The sequence below is a fragment of the Poecilia mexicana genome, unplaced genomic scaffold (genome assembly GCF_051168715.1).
Source record: "Poecilia mexicana isolate PSO_F unplaced genomic scaffold, ASM5116871v1 scaffold_19, whole genome shotgun sequence".
In the NCBI taxonomy this organism is placed as follows: Eukaryota; Metazoa; Chordata; class Actinopteri; order Cyprinodontiformes; family Poeciliidae; genus Poecilia; species Poecilia mexicana.
The window spans coordinates 1,264,131-1,278,489 of record NW_028263388.1 but is presented as its reverse complement, the minus strand read 5'-3'; the positions used below and the strand labels follow the sequence as shown (position 1 = coordinate 1,278,489).

Below are 14,359 nucleotides of genomic sequence, written 5' to 3'. Positions count from 1 at the left end.
CTCTGGTCAACAGATGGTTGATCAGCTCATTTAACCACCTGCTCTGCTGATGAGCTGTCAGTTCTTATATTGAACCGAAACTCTGAATTCTGCAGCACATCTACATGTCAAAGTTGTCAAAGTCAAGCTAGCATAGCTCACATACTTCCTTTTACTCTGACAGGTTAAATAGCCCAAATTATTGTTAATTTTTTACTGTGAAAGTTTGCAAACTGGATCTATTACTCTTAACAATTAATAGATTATAAAATTAACTAATGATTATTCCAATTATTGATTAATCTGATTTATTCCGATTAATTGTTCCAGCCTTGATGTAATTATTATGTAACTAAAGCGGAGCAGCAGAACTTGGTTTAAGGTCCATTTTGTTTGTTTCCTTTTCAGCGAAGCGAACCTTCAACCTGACCAAAACCAGTGAGCCGGTGGGATCAGTCCAGTTCTCCAAACCCAGAGCGCCGGGACCGCCCAAGGCTCAAGCTCCGCCCCCTCCAGCCTCAGCCCCGGCCGCCGACGCCACGACGGCGCCGGGTGCTCCGCCCACCAGCGTGAAAAAGCCTGCGCCGAAAAGGGGCGGAGTCAGAGCGCCGAGCTGCCCGCCGCCTCTCCCGCCGCCTTCGCAGCCCAAACCGTTTCCCTCCGTGGCGCAGTGAGGCGCCGTCGCACTCTGGCCCACTTCCACATCACTCCACCGATTGTAACGTTTTATCCCCAAACACGTCATTTATTTATTGTCTATTTACATCTGATGGTCTGCAGACCTGAAGCAGCTGTTGGTGTTCAACTGATGGAAGCTGAGAAAATCATCCCGTTTTGTGTTTCTGTTCGTCAAACTAAAAACACATGTAAATGAATGGAAATCTAATTAAAAATGTCTTTATTGTTCATTCATATAATCATCTTTTATAACTGATGCTGCGTAGCGGCACTGCAGGTGCTCTTACATATTCATAGTTCAGCTAATATCTTCATGTACAGGAATGTAATAAAAACTTATAAACTCGTCCCTTAAAGGCAAAACTTCATAGAAACAATAAAGAAGGTGCACTTTGTGTTTATAGAGAAGATCTGCAGCAGCAAAGAGCAGCTACAGGGTTAGCCTGCAGCGTCCAACATGGCTGACCAGCAGCTAGCTGTCAGCAGCTAACAGCTAGCTGCTTCAACATGAAGGGAAGGGTATTAGAAAAGCTACAGTGTAAAAAATTAACAGCAATTATTTGAGTTTTTTTAGCTTGCAAGAGAAAAACATTTTTGTCTCATCTTCATTATTCATTTATAAATATCAGTTTCAAACTAAATATTTAGCTTTTAAACTATGTATATTTATATTCATACTAAATATTTAGCTCATGATCTAAATGTATAATTTGAAGCTAAATAGTTTATTCCAAACTAAATGTTTATTTTGCAAATAAATATTTAGTTATTAAACTAAAAATTGATCCTCAAACTAAACGCTTAGCTCCTTAACTACATACTTACTTTGAAGCTAAATGTTTGGTTTCATACCTTAATATATAATTTGGAGGTAAAAGTTTAACTTTTAATTAAATATTTACTTTCAACATTTAGCTTACTTAGCCTGTGAGCTAAATATTTAGTTTGCAAATTAAATATTTAATTTGCAGCAAATTTGTCTGAATTATTTAGTTTCTAGTCAAAATATCTAAATGTTCAGTTTGTGATGTTTCTAAATGAACAACATGGTAAAAATAGAAATGAGCACCATTTTTTCTCTAACAGGTTAAATAACCCAAATTATTGCTGTTATTTTCTGACTAACTTTTCAAATGGTGAACAGAAACTGAAGGAAACTTTAATAAAATGTATTTAATTAACTTCCTTTCCTCTGACATTCCTGGTAAAACCAAGTCAACAAATCACCTTCAGACGTCGGTTTGCCTTTTGTTCGTCACTTTGCTGGTCTGTCACATTAAATCCTGATAAAACGTTTGTTTGCTTCTGGAAACAGGCGAAGCTCCTTTAAGTGTTTCCATTCTGCACCATTCTAGAAACTCTAGATCTGCCGTTTTAATAACTTCTGTTCCCTTTTTGTGTGATTTGTTCCTGAGTGAAATCTGTTTGTAGAGTTGCAGTTTGGTTCGGACTTCCTCTCACACAGAACGTCGCTGCTGCAGAACAGGAAGTGTGAGGGGAACCAGGCGAACGGCAGGCTGTGTAACTTCCACATAAAGTCGTTTTTATCCTCCCTGAAGATGATCTATGCTGCTTTTTTTGGCAACCCTTATGAGTTTCAAAATTTGCTGAACTTTAACATGTTTGACCTTTTCTAGAAAATTTCAGAAATTAATTTCAAATTTTCTAGTTTTTGGTGGAAATTTACTCTTTTTCCATCTATAATATCCCTTATAACTTGCTGCATTGTTGGTTGTGCAGGAGACGCCACTTCTGCCTTTCTAAGATGTATGGTCATATAATTGTGCATCTTTTTGCAGCCATTTTCACTGTAGGCAGCAGCTTGTTTGGATTTAAAGTGACAGACTCCCTAAAAAGCTCATTCTTAGAGAAAATCTCCTGATTTTGTGCAACACCTGACAGACATGTTTGTTGTTGAGTCCTGACCTCTTCAGGAAGGTCACCGTCAACAAGGTTCGTTTGGTTCCTTCCTGTCAGACTTTGATTTCGTCCTCATCGTCCATGAAGCTGTAGGATATCTTCTTCCTGGGCTGACTCCGGAGCTCCTCCATCTTGTTCTGTCCCTTTAAGAGGCCGACGCCGTAGTGGCGTGCTAGCACGTCGGTAGCGCTCTGAAACCGCTCGTTCTCCATCCGGATCCCGACCCGCTCAGCAGAACCCAGCAGCACGTCCGGTACTTCCCCGGAGAATCCCCTCGCCGCGCTTTCCTCCTCACACCTGTGAGGACTCGTCCCGCCGCCGCCGCCGTCCTCCCTCAGCAACGAGTCCACGAAGGACACGGTGGCAGAACCGTCCGACCCGCACGCCGACTCCGCCTCCAAAGCCCGCCACGCGGCGCCGCTCTCCTCCGGGCGCCCGTCGATCAGCCCGAACACTTCGCTCATTAGGGACGGGCCGAGGTCAAAGGTGAAGGTGTCCAGGGACGTGAGGGAAGGCAAGGAGTCGGAGTACGCAGCGCGGGTCGTCCGTTTATGTTCAGAGGTCACGATGGCGGCAGAGCAGGGAGACAAGATGGCGTCGGTCTGATCGGTGAGAGAGCCGCGGTGAACGTTGGAGGAGATGGACGGCTGCTGGCGGTCCAACCGGGACAGACGGGGCAGAGTGACGAACCCGGAATCCAGACCTGAAGAACAGAACCATCAGAACCAACAGATCATCAGAACCAACAGAACCATCAGAACCAACAGAACCATCAGAACCAACAGAACCATCAGAACATCAGAACCAACAGAACCATCAGAACCATCAGAACCATCAGAACCAACAGAACCAACAGAACATCAGAACCATCAGAACCAACAGAACCAACAGAACCATCAGAACCAACAGAACCATCAGAACCAACAGAACCATCAGAACCATCAGAACCATCAGAACAATCAGAACCAACAGAACCATCAGAACCAACAGAACCATCAGAACCAACAGAAACATCAGAACCAACAGAACCAACAGAACCATCAGAACCAACAGAACCATCAGAACCAACAGAACCATCAGAACCAACAGAACATCAGAACCATCAGAAACAACAGAACATCAGAACCAACAGAACCAACAGAACCATCAGATCATCAGAACCAACAGAACCAACAGAACCATCAGAACCAACAGAACCATCAGAACCATCAGAACCAACAGAACCAACAGAACCATCAGAACCAACAGAACCAACAGAACCATCAGAACCAACAGAACCATCAGAACATCAGAACCAACAGAACCAACAGAACCATCAGATCATCAGAACCAACAGAACATCAGAACCAACAGAACCATCAGAACATCAGAACCAACAGAACCAACAGAACATCAGAACCAACAGAACCAACAGAACATCAGAACCAACAGAACCATCAGAACATCAGAACCAACAGAACATCAGAACCAACAGAACCAACAGAACATCAGAACCAACAGAACCATCAGATCATCAGAACCAACAGAACATCAGAACCAACAGAACCATCAGAACATCAGAACCAACAGAACCATCAGATCATCAGAACCAACAGAACATCAGAACCAACAGAACCATCAGAACCAACAGAACCATCAGAACCATCAGAACCAACAGAACCATCAGAACCAACAGAACCATCAGAACCATCAGAACCATCAGAACCAACAGAACCATCAGAACCAACAGAAACATCAGAACCATCAGAACCAACAGAACCATCAGAACCAACAGAAACATCAGAACCAACAGAACCAACAGAAACATCAGAACCAACAGAACCAACAGAACCAACAGAACCAACAGAACCATCAGAACCAACAGAAACATCAGAACCAACAGAACCAACAGAACCATCAGATCATCAGAACCAACAGAACATCAGAACCAACAGAACCATCAGAACCAACAGAAACATCAGAACCATCAGAACCAACAGAACCAACAGAACCATCAGATCAACAGAACCATCAGAACCAACAGAACCATCAGAAACATCAGAACCAACAGAACATCAGAACCATCAGAACCAACAGAACCATCAGAACCAACAGAACCATCAGAAACATCAGAACCAACAGAACCAACAGAACATCAGAACCAACAGAACCAACAGAACATCAGAACCATCAGAACCAACAGAACCATCAGAACCATCAGAACCATCAGAACCATGTTCTGTCATTTAAAATGACAACCAAACGTTTTGGTTTCTGGCTGAAACAAACTGAGAAGGTTTCACGGTGAGAGTAGCTCATCTCTGCAGACAAAGATCTTCTATCAGGTGAAGCCAAACAGATTTCTGTTCAGATGGAGGCGTTTCAACATTATTACCAGCATACCGTTCTTACAATGGAAAATATGACGGAAAGGATTTATCTTTTCATCACCGAGCTTCGTCAGCAGATTTTTCCTGACTTAAATCCACTAAATAACAAACAAAAATAGCTTCATTTTTTACATTTGTTTCTATCTTCTTGGCCTGTTGGTAATTGTGACTCTAATTTTGGCCCATTTGACAAAACATTTGTTCTCTGAGGTAAAACCTGTAGCTGCTGGTCCTCATGATGACGCGCAGATCCAGCAGGGGGCAGCACAGCCTTTCCTGGCAGCTTTGGTACCAACGAGGGGCTGAAATGTTTCTGTTGGCCCTGCAGCCTGTGGCACCATGAGCAGAAAACCACCAGCTCGAATATTTTAGAAACCAACATGATCTGCTTTCCAACTCCTCCAAACTGAAGATGGAGTGAAAAATATTTTACATTTTAGATAAATAAAAACCTTGTCTGTAAATCTGTTCTACTCAGTACTAACGGCAGTTTTAGCTTCACCTGGTTGTTTCTGTAAAAACACAAAAACTCATTTTCCATCCAATTATTACTCAATTAATCCAAACATAATCCCCAGATATGTTGCTATTAAAATGATTTTTAGCTGGAGATGAATCCTTTGCTACAAATGATCAAATATTCACTAGTTATTGACTTTTAGGCAATAAAATGTTTATTTCCTTTAAAAAATGAGGGTTTAGCTACTAGATGAAGATGTTTAAGCAGTCGTTAGGTCTGGGGCGTGATTACTTTTCCATTAGTCTTGCTTGGTTTGGATACATTTGTTACCTTAAAAACTGAAATCATAATTCCAGTCATGTTTGCTGTTAGTTTGATGATCTTCGTATTGAGTACATTTTGTTTTATGATGTTTTATTTGAGCGGTTGTTTGATTCTGCGAACGCCCCGTTCATCTCTGCTGGGAAGCCAACATGACATCATCTGGGTTTGCTCTGCTATTTTGGGATTAAGACGGGGAGCGCCTCTAAATCCCAAAATTGTCCCAAGGCTCAACTTGAAATGTTTTCCCTTCAGATGAAACTGCAGCACTGTTGCAGAGAAAAACAAGGGCAAAGGTCAGATGAGTCAACCGACGTTAGCTTAACGCTACAGACAACAAGCTACCGTCTGGGTTAGCCGAGTTCAGTCCTCTAGAGACAGATTTGTCCAAGATGTCCTCATAAATCCCCTCAGCTCATAATCAGCAGCGTTTGTTGTGAAAACAGAGATGGAGCTGTCTGGGCCTCACACACAGCTCAAGCAGTCTGTGTGTGTGTGTGTGTGTGTGCGCGCGCGCGCGTTTGTTTGTAATACCTTGTGGGGACGATTTTCTACATTGTGGGGACCAATTGCTCCTCGTGGGGACTCTTCGTACAGCTACCTGAACATTAGCCAGTGGTGGGCGCTCCTCTGCTAATGATTAGTGCTGAAGGGTTAGAGCAGCTAGCGTTTTAGTTAGCAGTACTGCTAACAGAAAAGTCCACCACTGGTTGACTGTGTCTCTGAGTAAGGTGCCAGTCATGTACTACGAACTTTTTATTTTCAATGGCTGTCTTTGTCTGACAGTTAAGCAGTTTTGTTAATCTAAAAAGTGTGGAGTTCAAGAGCAAAAACAATAAATTTCTAAAGGAAGGTACTGTAAGCCAGGTTACAGGGGCAGTAGCCCAGGGCCACAATTTTTGGGGAGGCCAAAAGATTTTTCTTTTTTTATTATTATTAATTAATTCGTCTTTACAGTTCATTACTTTACATGTATCAGTTAATACTAATGCATAAGACTACCTATTAATGTTCTGTCATTCCCACCATACTGTCCCCAGCCCAGGGCCCCCCGCCCAGTAAGTGCGGCCCTGGCTCTGAAGCTATTTTTGGCTCCATTGTTTAAATACCAGGAGATTTTTCCGACTCACCGTAGGAGCTCTTCTCCCGGTCCGGCGGGGATCCGGGGAACAGCGGCCTGGCGGTGGGACTCCCGTTAGGCGTGTCGACGTCCAGCCGCGGGAGGGAGATGGCGTTCTTGATGATGGGCGACACGGCGGGCGGCGGCGGCGACAACTCCTTCACTGCGTCCCGGGGTCGGTTGTCCGAGCCCCGCCGGATGTGACGCAGCGTCCTAGAGAAAAACGCGCCGATCTTGTTGTCGGGTGAGGAGACGGAGTCGGCGTCGCCGCCGTTGGCCGACCCGCCGTGGTTGCTCAGGAAGGACGTGTCTCCGAAGACGTCGCCGCCGCGTCCCACGTGCATGGTGTGGCGGAAGTCGCCCAGCGGAGGGCTGATCATATCCGCCGTCAGGTCGCCTTTATGGCGCCGCCGGCCGGGGGACACCAGGCCTTTGAGGCCGGACAGCTTCTCCTGAAGATTCATGACCACAGAACCTGGTTGATGTTCTCCCAGCAAAGATCCGAACCGAAACCAAAGAACAAACCTCAGCTCAAAGTTTGGTCCTAGTTCAAGTTTTTCCAAGATTGAAGGGCAAATCCAGGTCTGCAGGACTAAACTCTTCGCCAGGCTCTGTTCATTATTTACAAACCAATTTCTTTGATTTGATGTTTCGCATCATTGAAGAAGTTAAAGAGGCAGAACCTGAGGGAACCGGGTTCAATTGGGTTCCTGTTGGTTCTGCGGGTCGCTCCAGGATTTGGCCTGGAAACGGGAACAGGGCATCTATGGAGAGGAAAGACATCTGTGTTAAACCTGGAGACTCTGAGTGCTTTTCATCTGCTGCTGTAATAATGTAAATATGAAACATTGCTGCGGTTCAGAGACACCAATGCTGAGAATCAAAACGTCCCGTTTTCCCTATAATCTGTCCCAGAGGTTTTTAGGATTCCAAGTGTCCGCTGGCGTGGAACCGGCTAAATTTAGCCCACAGTCCTCCTCTGTGCTGCAAACCAGAATCTGCTTCTCATCCCCACATGGGAGGACTTCGTGCCTCTGCTCTTCCTGTTGTGTCTCGCTCACATTTCAGCAGCCGGACTGTCAGCTGCTCAGGCCGACGCCTCGGTCAGAACATCAGATCAGTGCAGGAACAGGCAGAGTCAGACAGGAAGAGATGATAATTACTGCAGCCGATGCTCAGATTACTGACTATAAAACCCACAGAACGCTGCAACGCGGAGAGAACTGACCAAAAAATCATTTTATTATTGATTTTTATGGTTGTATTGTAATAAAAGTTCAAAGTAATTATTAGTAGTAGCCCAAACAATACATCGTAGAAACTTTCTCTTTAATTCCCTCCACTCAGGACTTGTGCAGGTCAAGGGTCAGGAAAAGGAAAGCTAATAGCTCTGCAGACCCCACACATCCTGGACACTAACTGTTCAGTTTTTAGTTTTGACACAAGATAAAAACAATAAATATTAACCAGCCTATTAGTTTTAGAAGCAGTTTCTCTTCAGTCTTAAACTGATGCTTTTCTAACTTCCTGCGGTAGCTAGCTGTTATGGTGGAAAATTAGCATTTTTAGCAACTTTTAGTAGCTTTAGCTATATAAATGGATCGGACTGACAGATATATAATAGATAGAGATCATATCTCACTATTACTTTTTAAAAATAGCCTCTAAATTTAACTACAAAGTGGTTTAAACTCGTAACGATGCGAAGCTAAAAACTACTGATATTTTTAACTACAGTTTTATCAACATAAATAGACCAGACAGACAGAAAAATGTAAAATATGTTTTTAATTATTACTTCGGTTTCCCTGAAGCAGGACTGCAGCTGAAACCGTCTTATACAGGTTTGTTTCTGCGTCTATTTCAGTAAAGTTTCTACATCCGTCAGGCTTCAAACCATGAAGGTAGATAAAGTTCAATTTTTAACTCTTATTGTTTTCCATCACTGTCCTAGTAATTCCTGTTGATAATTACAGTTCATTTTCTTTTTACACTTTATCTCTACCGTAAAACCTTCTGCTTAGTTCTGCTTTTGTTCGTGTTTGCTGCCTTTCTTCTTCTTAAGTCTTTGTAAAACCATGCAAACTGGCTTTTTGCCACATGTTTTCTGTTCCAGAAGAGTAATTGATATCCCGTCTAAAAATATTTTGATAGCACAAAGAGCTAAAAAATGCCCCTCTGTTTCTCTTTAGAGGTTTTTCACAGCAGCTAAACGTCTCCAGGCTTCCCACACAACCAAAGCCCAGCCTGGCGTCATTAATGAGCCGCTACGGTTCACAACACGCAGGATGGCATCAGGGCCGAGGCGGCCCCTGTAATTTGCCGCTGACCGCAGACCAGGCTGGCCCTGCGCCGGCTGCCCAGGGCGGCCGCTGGCAGAGGGGCGTCGCAGACATGCAGCAGAGCAGCGCAGGCGATGCAGAGCCAGAGGAAAACGGGATTTCCTAAGTTTTTAAAGCGTAAACTCGTCCCAAACAGCTGAAACCAGAAGTTTGCATACACAAAAGACATACTGTTTTTTTCACACTGAGATGAAACCAGAATAAACTTTTCTTGTTTCAGGTAAATTAGGATTACCAAATATTTTTCTATTTGCTAAATGCCAGAATAATGAGAGAATTTTAGGCAATTTCTATAACTTTATTCAAAGTCAAAGGTTTAGACACTCTACATCATGTGAATTTTCCAACTGCGTTTCCATTTACAATAAAATGTGAAATTGAAATGACAAAACAATTTCCCACATGGAAATTTTAAAAAGTAAAAATTTTCCATAAGTTTTTGTGCCAGGATGAGGCAGTTTTTCAGCTGAATCCAAATTATTTCACTAAAATACAATAGAAATGTTTTTTTTCACATCACAGGACTCGCATGAGCAACAACAGGATGTTACTACTGGCAGAAACGACAAAGACGACGACAGGAAGTTGTAGGAGGATGATTACGTTGCATCTTTTTTTTATGTCTTATCACATAAACAAACTTATTCATGTGATTTTAATTGTGTGTCTTATTTAATGGAAAAACCGCATTGTTTTTTTTATATATTGGCGGATAATAGATCAGGTTTGTCGCACATTTATAATGGAAATGCAGCTCGTGTGAAAAAATGCATATCTTTTTATGTATTGTTTGTAAACTTCTGGTTTCAGCTGTAGCTCCAGGAAACGCAGGCAGGCGTTCCTAATTACTCTGAGGCAAACCGCAGATGTAGTTTATCTGGATAAAATCCCATTAAAAGACCTTAAACACAACAGGAAGAACCTCCAAAACTTCCTGCCAGGTATTTAATGAACAACTCTTCTTCTCTGCTCCTCGCTGAAACGTTTATTATTAGCTATGCAGAATCATAGAGATTCAAAATGACATGAAATATCACAAAAACAAGCCTGACAGCATTAAATCTGAAGGTTTAATGGTTTAATCCCAGATTGTCTGTCTTTGTCTTAGAAATCAGAAAAGTAGGGAAGCGTTGATAGCAGCCTGGATTATCCTGTAATCCTAGTCTCTCCCGTCATCCCTCTGCTCAGAGCCTGTTAGCTGTTAGCTGACCTGCCCGTCAAAATCTAATTAACTTCAACAAATTAATTAGAGCAGAAAATGGGGAAAATACAGCAGAGAAAAAACGTCTAAATTTAGAGGAATTAAAGCTGTGAACGCATGAAGAGTTCAAGAGAAGCTTCCCCAGACAATTTAACAATATTTAACATTATTATTTATCACTAATTCTCATTGCAGACAAACTGTTTTAAAATACATTTTATTGAGGATTTTCTGACATGAAAACAACAAACCTTAAACTGTTTAAAGTCTTTCATGAACAGTTATTAGCATGAGCGTATGATTCAAATATTAAATATTTTCTCTCTTTTATCTGCTGTCCAACCAGAACAAAACTATAAAAAACAACTCCAGCGTCACTACTCATTTTTAGCTTAGCGCTTTAGCTAACATTGAAAACATTTAGAAAACTTAGCTTTGCCTGAATTAATTTCTTGGCATAAATTATAAAAGTTAAATAATTTACTTGGATATTTTTGTAAACCTTCAGCTGAATGACATCAGTTTTTGCTTCTGACTGTTAAAAATTCTTCAAGTATTTATACATTTATATTCATGCTATTATTTTAAAGTCTGTTTAGCAGTTTAGCATTAGCTTCTTTGTCTTTGTCGTTTTCTTCAGTAGTTCTTTGTGCAGCGCCCCCACAGGCAAGGAGGGGAACAGGTTTCTCGGTTAGTTTGGTTGTTATGAACTGAAACAGCTGAAAATGTAATAAATGTCGCAGTTTTGGTCCCGGATCAAACTGAATCTGCTGGATTATCAGGTGGGAGAACAGCCTAAAACTTCTTTTGTTGGTTAGTTAGTTAAATTCAAGTTAATTAAACTTTGTTTTTTTTAAAGCTAAACTACCAGATGAAGAACTGCAGTCCGGTTTTTCTCTCTGATTTCAGTCTTCGTTCCAATGTTCCCGTGTCGTTTGAGCAGTTTATTCTTTGGATGGTTTTGTTAGATGTAAACCAGAGTAACCACAGTCTGAAGGGAGCCGTGTGTGTTTGAACACATTCCTGAGCAGAGCATCACTCGGTGGAGTCTCCATTACGACCATCTGATTGAAACCATGTTTGGGATCTTTCTCTCCTCCTCCTCTCTGCCATCCTCAGCTCCTCTAAATTACATCAGGTTTTCATTTGTCTTGTTCTTAAATTTGCGTGGATCTCTGCTGGTTTTCAGTTAAATCCACATTCGATTGAATATTTTAGCTCCAGTCTTCCTCTCCTCTCAGTTACTCACTAACCAGGTGAACAAACACGCGATAAGGCCACGATTTTCAGGGCCACCGCTTGACTTTCAATTACACTCCTATTTTCACCATCGGCGCTCAGTCCGAGTCCAAGAAAAACAGCTCTACGTTTCCTCCGCAGCCAAGAAAAAACTCGCATGCCTCCAGAAAACATCCAGCCTCTCCGCAGCGCTTTGTTTCCTGGCACTCCTGACTTTCCTTCTTTGTGTTTGTGTTTCTGTCGACTTCCTTCTGTTCTCGCCTTCTCTCTCTGACTTTTTACATGTTACAGATTAAAACTGTTCAGTTCTCAGGCCCAAATATCGATGCTGCTAGTCACAGATTAATGCAGGAGGATTATTAAAAAGCTCCAGTTTCACATTTAATCAAATCTACTGACATTATTAGACAGTTTCTATGACTGATGACACATAATGAGCAGTGGCGTCCCCAAAAGGTGGCCATCGGGGGCCTGGCCACCGCTAGAGGAGTTTCTGCCTCTGTAATAAATCATATTCATGTCATACAAACCTTACAGCCTTGTTTTTTAGTCAAGACATAAATATAAAACCCAATAAATACATAAATAAGTGAATAAATTCATATGTCATAATTTAATCCATCCCAATAAACATTTTCTGAGTGATGAGGAGTAAAAATCATTATAAAAGGAAACAAACTTTATGCTCACAAACAACTGAAGTCCTACTCTGTCTTTGTCTCTGTAAAAATCTCCCTCCCTTTTTATTCACAGCCAAATTTCCATTAAAAATTTTCTTTTTTTAAATTCTGTAACTGCTTGGAAAGCCCAGTTATTATCTATGCAGGTTTTATGCCATCATAAACGTTTGCCCTTTAATCTGCAGTCATTGGTGTCAGGACCAAATTGTGTGCTTGAAGCTCTTCACAACACAGTGCGTCTGTTAACATGGGGTCAGAGGTCACTGACAGTCGACTGGACTGTGACCATTTGCTGACAGCCGCCGGTGATGTCAAAGGTTTCCAAACTTCACACTGAGGCCAAAGACAGCAGGAGAAACGCAGCGAGCTCAGCCGTGTGAAAATCAACACGGCGGGTCGAGGAGCGGCCGATTTTCACGTCGGCCGCGTCAGTCACACCTGGAGGTCACGAGGGGTCAGAGGAATGTTAGGACCTCAGGAAACGTTTGTCATCAGCTAGCAGCGTGCCGACGCTACTGGAAATCATTTGGCTACAAGGAAACATGCCTGTGCTAACCATCTGCTGCCACGTGATAAATTACCCCAGAAGTTATTGCGATAAACGATTATATTGTTGTTTTGAGACCATTTTCAAGAAAACATCCTCAAAGATCAATAAACTTTAAATTCTATTGAACATTTAACTCTGGAACTGGAAGATATTTTAAATATCCAAAGAAATAAAAACAACAAATCCAGTTCATCATGAAGTTTCTGCTAGTTGAGACTAAAATACCAAACTGAAAACTTTTATCATCCAGTAGAAAGAGAAAAACAATAACTGGAAGTGATTGAGTTTTAATTGATCATGTAGTGAATTGATTTGTTGCTGACGGCGACGGCCTGACTGGCGGCTGCAGAACCGGCCTGGATCTGTCCCAGCCTGATTGGCTATCGGGTTTTTGCGCCCATCTCTGGTTTTTATTGATCGGTGGTGTTTGTTTGCTGCAGCGCTGCAGCCTGACGTGGTGGTCCCGGTGGGGTCAAAGGCCACCGAACCCCAGGATCACGCCCACCTCACTGAGCCCAGCTTGTTGCTAAATTTAAACCCTCCGGTTGTTTGACGTGTTTCACAGAATCAGAGGTTCCACAGGCGTGTAATTACAACCAAAGCCCTGCTGAAGTGTGGAAATAAAGTGAATTATTGCTGCTGCTCCTGTTTGGATATGAATCTGTGAATCTGCTGCAGACGGTTTGGTCATTAACACCAGAATAATACGACTTCATCTGAAACTGCACCTAATCTGCTCAGCTTCAGAAAACAGTCTAATTATTAATCCCAGAATGCCACAGCGGTGATAGGCTGGAATAACTGCTATTTTTGCTCAGCCTCTTGTTCCTGTTTTTTTGTTGTTTTTGTAAGTTTTATCTGTAACTTTCTGCTGGTACACCTGAATAAACGTTATTTCTGTTCTATTCTTGTCATCTTCGAAGTGGAAAAATGTTTTTGAAATGATGTTCATGCAGCAGCAGCAGCAATGAAAGCGGCTCCAAAAGCCCCTGAATGAATCACACTGACTGCAGACAAAGCCTCTGCATGACCAGGAAAGTTCAAATGAGTTCACATTTACCTAAAAACCAGGCTGGATTCCCGCTAAGCGGTTCGGACGCTCACCTGGCCGCGGCGGACCGGGATCAGGGCGATGAGACGCGGCGGCTCCAGGCTGGCTGTGCTTCCCGCGGACAGGACGCGCGCTTCGGGTCCGGGTGGTCCGAGCGAGCCGCCGGAGCTGTGGGTCTGTCCCGCCGGAGAGTTTGGGTCTGCGGGGCGGAAAGGGGCGGGCTGAGCCTCACATACCAGCAGAACCCTGGGAGAGCCGCTCCAGAGCTCCGCATCCAAACCCGGCGGTCACGATCGATCACTGATTTATTCAACTAAAATAAATCAGTTTCCTGATTTTAATGTCAGCAGACGTCATCAGATGAATGTCTGCTGACTTTCAGCGCGCTGAGAAATTTAGGAAACATTTTAGTCATGTGGAATAATTAGGACACCCTGGCGTTACTTTCT

General features: G+C 42.7%; 2 protein-coding genes across 3 annotated transcripts in view; one reads left to right on the top strand and one right to left on the bottom strand.

The window, feature by feature from the left end:
* sh3bp1 (SH3-domain binding protein 1) overlaps positions 1–887 on the top strand; it is a 26,061-nt gene extending 25,174 nt beyond the window's left edge. The window contains exon 18 of the mRNA XM_015000215.2: positions 388–887. Within this exon, the coding sequence (XP_014855701.1) occupies positions 388–653 (266 nt within the window). The 3' untranslated portion in view covers positions 654–887. The remainder of the gene's footprint in view (positions 1–387) is intronic.
* On the bottom strand, positions 861–14,359 carry cdc42ep1a (CDC42 effector protein (Rho GTPase binding) 1a). Of its 2 annotated transcripts, none has more exons than XM_015000214.2 (3): positions 13,920–14,359; positions 6,858–7,611; positions 861–3,280 (listed from the first exon to the last, which is right to left on the bottom strand). In XM_015000214.2, exons 2-3 carry the CDS (start codon positions 7,309–7,311, stop codon positions 2,631–2,633), a joined length of 1,104 nt encoding a protein of 367 aa, XP_014855700.2. In that variant the 5' UTR covers positions 7,312–7,611; positions 13,920–14,359; the 3' UTR covers positions 861–2,630. The 2 variants fall into 2 exon arrangements, with proteins under 2 accessions (XP_014855700.2, XP_014855699.2); XM_015000213.2 differs by having other exon boundaries at positions 13,964–14,359.

Excerpts from the sequence above, each read along its gene's own strand:
- cdc42ep1a (XM_015000214.2), bottom strand. The coding sequence starts at position 7,311 with ATGAATCTTCAGGAGAAGCTGTCCGGCCTCAAAGGCCTGGTGTCCCCC. Across the intron at positions 3,281-6,857 it reads CCGGGAGAAGAGCTCCTACG|GTCTGGATTCCGGGTTCGTC; the intron begins GTGAGTCGGAAA and ends TCTGTTCTTCAG.